General features: G+C 56.1%; 1 protein-coding gene across 1 annotated transcript; it reads right to left on the reverse strand.

The window, feature by feature from the left end:
• Positions 1-208: 208 nt before the first annotated feature.
• On the reverse strand, positions 209-4,082 carry SNX1 (sorting nexin 1; the record flags this gene model as incomplete). The annotated part of the gene is made up of 7 exons (XM_010180196.1): positions 209-618; positions 874-945; positions 1,404-1,484; positions 1,859-2,002; positions 3,291-3,496; positions 3,747-3,840; positions 3,969-4,082. Coding segments are annotated over 7 exons (762 nt in total), but the record flags the coding sequence as incomplete, so codon positions are not given.
• Between the last annotated feature and the right edge of the window lie 584 nt (positions 4,083-4,666).

Genomic DNA, 4,666 nt, shown 5'->3' on the forward strand with positions numbered 1-4,666 from the left:
AGGGAGCATGGCCACGGCAGAGCCCTACTGAGCTCAGCTCCTAAAAACAGCCTCGCTGTTTAATCAGGAGCCAGGGCAGGCGGCTGGGGCAGTGCCCAAGGTCACCGTCGTCCCTGTCACCACGCAGCCAGAGGCTCCGCTGCGGCCCAGGCAGCTGCAGGATGCGGCTGTTACCCCCCACGCCCCAGCCCCCACCAGACAGAGCCTGTTTGCCCTGATAGAAGTTTTTATTACAGAACTTTAATGGCACTGCAAGAGGAAGATAGTTGTTAGAGCCCTAAAACCCAGCCTGAAAAATATACATTTTACAGAGATTGTTAACCCCCTGCTGCAGGTCTGGTCTCAAAGCAGGAAACTAGTTTCTCTTCAGTAAGAAAATATATGTTGCTAAATGAAAAATATACAGTTAGAAGAGTTACTAGCTTGCAAAGCTGCTTGTCTGGGGGTGTTAAACCTCTACCAGCTCCCGAGTGGTTTGTTCACATGTAAAAGAGGAAGAGGTATAGTGTATATATAAAAAGAAAAAAAAAAAGGCAAAGTTCAGGTACACTCGTTTGCTCCATCCAATTAAGAAATGGCCTTGGCTTCGGGTAGGAACGCTTCCCAGTACTTCACCAGCTGCAGGGAGGAGAGAGAGAGTGAGTCAGGAGCCCACGGGTGCTTTGCCAGCACAGTGCAAGGTGAGCAGCATTTTAGGGGGCCAAAAGCCCCTCTGCAGGGCACAGCCTCCCCCCTCAATGCCCCCTTAAAGGGCATTAAGGGGGATGCAATGCTTAAATTCTGTCCTGCTCCAGTCCACAGAGCTCAGCCCTCCCTAGATGTGGGGTGCAAGCTTCAGGAGGGGAAACCATGACAGGGACTGGGGCTGCTCACCTGCTGCTGCGAGTTCAGCAATGTCTCCAGGTATTTAGTGACGTGGTTCCTGAAGTCCTTCGATTTCTCTTTCTGCAAGAGAAACACAGAAAGGTTTGGGGTGGAAGAGACCTCAAAGATCATCTGGTCCAACACCCCGGCCACGGGGTTGGTGCAGGAGTGTGCACAAGGCTGAAGGAACCACCAAAACCCTCCGGCTTTCAGGGAGAGGAAGGAAAAACCACTAATATTTTTCCTGTTCCTCTTGGGGCCCCCCAGAGACCAGCGTGAGATGCGGAGGACAAAGCTCATCTCCAGCTGCAGCCTGGTAGCTCCAAGGATTTTTGCCCACCCGCAAAAGCCCCCTCTTAGCAAAAAGACATCAGCTCTGCCCACAGCAGCAATGCCCCGACTCCAATACCCAAAGATCACTAACGCCTGCGCCAGGAGCAGGGTCAGCAGCCCAGGCGGGCCCAGCCTGGTGTCCCACTCACAGCACATCGAGGCCGAGCAGCCGGAGGGTTGCGTGCCGCGGGCTGTGCCGAGCGTACCTCAAACCGTATCACTTCCTTGCGGATGACGGCAGAAATCCGCTCAAAGTCCCTCTCGTACTGCGTCACGCGTGACTCCCACTGCCAAGAGAGGAACCGCGCCGTTTCAGGGGACGGGAGGTGAAGAAGCTCCCGCTCCCCTCCACCAGTGGAGCTGCAACTGCTCGCACGAGAGGTGTTGCCAGAGTGAAACCCAGTGTTTTGGGCCCTCGCCGCCACAGCAAGCTGCAGCCGCTGCTTGGGGAAGGAAGCCACAGGAGGTGGGACCACTAGCAACCCTCCTGCAGCTTCTGGGGCTTCTTGTGGGGCTCGGTCAAGGCTGGCTTATCCCTTGGTACAAGTCTAGCAAGGTCCCTTCCCAGCTCAGATTTCCTTCTCAGAAGGTCCCCTTCTCACTGCTCAGCAGCAGAGCACGGAGCGAAGGAGCTGAGCAGAGACTCCTCCTCAGTCCCTACCTCCGAGATCTCCTCTTTGGCCTGCTGCAGCTTGTCGGGCTTGTTGGCCCAGAGCAGCCTGGCCTCCATCTCCCTCTTCTTCTGCAGCATGGTCTGGGCATCCTGCCACCGCTGCCAGGTCTTCATGCGCTGGTCGAAGGCTCCCTGAAAGGAAGGAGCAGAGACTGAGCACAGCTACCACAGCTGCAAGGAGCTCTGCTGACAGTGACAACCACACCTTTGACAAAGGGGACATCAGCTAACGGCAGAGCTGCTTCATCAGCGAGGTCCTGGACCAAAAGCTGAACCAGAACATGGACTTGCTCTACCAGCAAAGGAAACCAGGTAACGTCAACCAACTGATGCTTCACAAGCAGCTCTGGGGCCTCCCTCTGTACAGGGCTGCCCACCTGCTCCAGGGTTTGGAAGGAGTCACTGGGAAAGCCCCAGCTATGTGCAAGCCTGGACAGGCCTGAGGGCACCGATGAACTGGCAGGGTCCCAACCACGACGTCTAACCAGTCCCCAAGCTCTGCTGCCTGCCCGTTTCAGTCCTGCCATGGGGAGGGGCCTGTACGAGCAGCTCCCATGTCTGCCCCAAAATGGATCTCCACCACGAGCTCCTGCAGAGCTCAGTGCCTGCAGCTCCTGCTGCCCGCCCAGCACGCTCCTGCACCAGCTCGCAGGCATCTGCCAGGAAGCCAGGTGACTTTAGCAGGCCTGCAAATCACGAGCCCAAGCAAGGAAGACCCATTAGACTTCCAAACATATCCAGCCAGATCACGGGGAAGAGCGAGAAAAGGAGAAAGCAGTGTCTGATGGCCTGGTCAGAAGGACAGAGCAGCCAAGAGACAAGTAAAGTCTGAAGCAACCCCAGGGCTCCTCACCAGAACACCCCAGGTAAGGCTCCAGCACTATCAGAGGTCTTGGTCCTGCTCTGCAGCACCCACCACACCTCCCAGTACAGGCTGGCAGAGCAGGGAGGCTTGTGCCTACTCACCAGGCTGCGTTCTGGCCTCTGCAGCCTCCAGAAACAACTGCTCAGAGGTGGGACAAGTGTTGGGCTGGAACAAATCAGTCTGCCAGACTCAACTGGGACTGGTTTCTATCAGCCTGCAGCAAGGAGGCCAGTGCACCAAGCAGCCTGTGTGGACTTGAAGACTTACAGCCTCCGCAGCAGCCACAGCCTTTGTATCTCTGGAAGGATTGAGGCCACCTCCGAGCCATGAACTTGTTCCATGTCCTCACTGGAGACCAGCGGCACAGCTGGGCCTCACCTACCCCACTTTCCCGACCTAACCACTCCAACACAAGTGGACAACCATCAAGTTTGCCCTCTCCCTCTAGAGACTGGAGACACGCCATTCCCCACTATTTTGTTTAGAAGACCTCCTGGCACAGCTAAGCCTAAGGACCAGCGGCACAGGCTAGAGCTTACCAGAAGGAGCCCTTACCCTTACAACTGACAGGAGGCGGATGTAGTCTCCCAGGAGCTCAGCCAGGAGGAAGAAGTCATTGTTCGCCTGCTCCTGGTGCAGCTGCTCGATCTTCTCTTCCACCTCTGCCAGCTGGGACAGCGCCCGGGACAGGGCCGTGTTGTCCTCCGAGCTCCCCAGCATGGCCAGGCTCTTTGCGAACTGGGCTGTGTTCAACGCCAGCTCTGGTGAACAGAACAAGAGTCAACCGATGGCCCCGGCTACACCGGGGAGCGAGCTCTGCTCTGCAAGTAAAGCCCTAGCCTAGAGTTCAGCCCAAGGAGACGTCAGCTGGAAGAGCCAGCACCACCTCGGTCAAATCTTCTCAAAAGTGCCTCCTGTAACAGCCACGCACTGGTGGCCTCTGGTCAGGCGCCACATAAGGCTTAACCATTACAGGCCAAGCCACAGAGCAAGCAGTGCCCAGCTCGTTACCTTTCCGGTGGTTCACTAGCATTTCAACGACGGCGTGCAGCTTCCGTAGCCGCTGGTCCTCACACTCCACCTCCTGCAGCTTCTCCTCGAACCACTGAAATGGGTAAAGTCAGAGCTGATTCCTACAGACACCATCGCTGCAGGGCTCTCCTTGTGCCTCGCACCCAAAGTTTGAGCTGGGGAGAGGACACGAGGACAACCCAGAGATGTCCAAATACTTACTATGTCCGATTCATTCATCTTGATGGTCATTTTACTGACGGCATCCGTAGCTTTGTTGAACATCTTCAGTATTCCTGCTCCACTCAGGGTCTGGGTGCCTACTGCTCTCGGTAGCTATAAAGAAACAGAAGAGTTTGCTTTGCCAGATGAAAGCAGCTTGGCCAGCAGCCACCACAGTGGCATCGTTCTCCTGTGTGGGTCCCTTGACAGCAGGGTTTCTGCTCACAGCTACTGCAAAGGATTAGCCAGCCACCACCCGACCGGTGGCATGGCTTGTACAGTATTTCCATTAACGGGACTGGAGTGGTTTGCAAACAAATGGGGAGTTCCTAAACCTTACACCAGGCCCACGTCTGCCTGTTCTGCTTGGCCAAGGTAACACCAAGAACCAGCCACGGTACTTGAGCCCCTGAAGCGAGGGCTGCCCAAGCTGCCACACATGACGCAGGCACCTAGCATCTCTCCAACAGCCAGTAGCAGTGTGTGCTGTTGGGGGCCACCAGAGCAGAGCAGCCTTGATGCTGGGAAATGCTCCACATCGGCCACTCTTTTCCAGACAGAGCTGCATGTGCTTGGCAGCAAGGGGAGTTGTTTCCATGATGTCTGCTCCCCCACCAGAGCCCTCAGCACAGCCTCAGTGCTGGAATCACTCAGACCAGGGCTTCCTCAGAATCACAGAATATGAGTTGGAAGGGACC

The sequence above is a fragment of the Mesitornis unicolor genome, unplaced genomic scaffold, assembly GCF_000695765.1.
Source record: "Mesitornis unicolor isolate BGI_N332 unplaced genomic scaffold, ASM69576v1 Scaffold39182, whole genome shotgun sequence".
NCBI classification, from domain to species: domain Eukaryota; kingdom Metazoa; phylum Chordata; class Aves; order Mesitornithiformes; family Mesitornithidae; genus Mesitornis; species Mesitornis unicolor.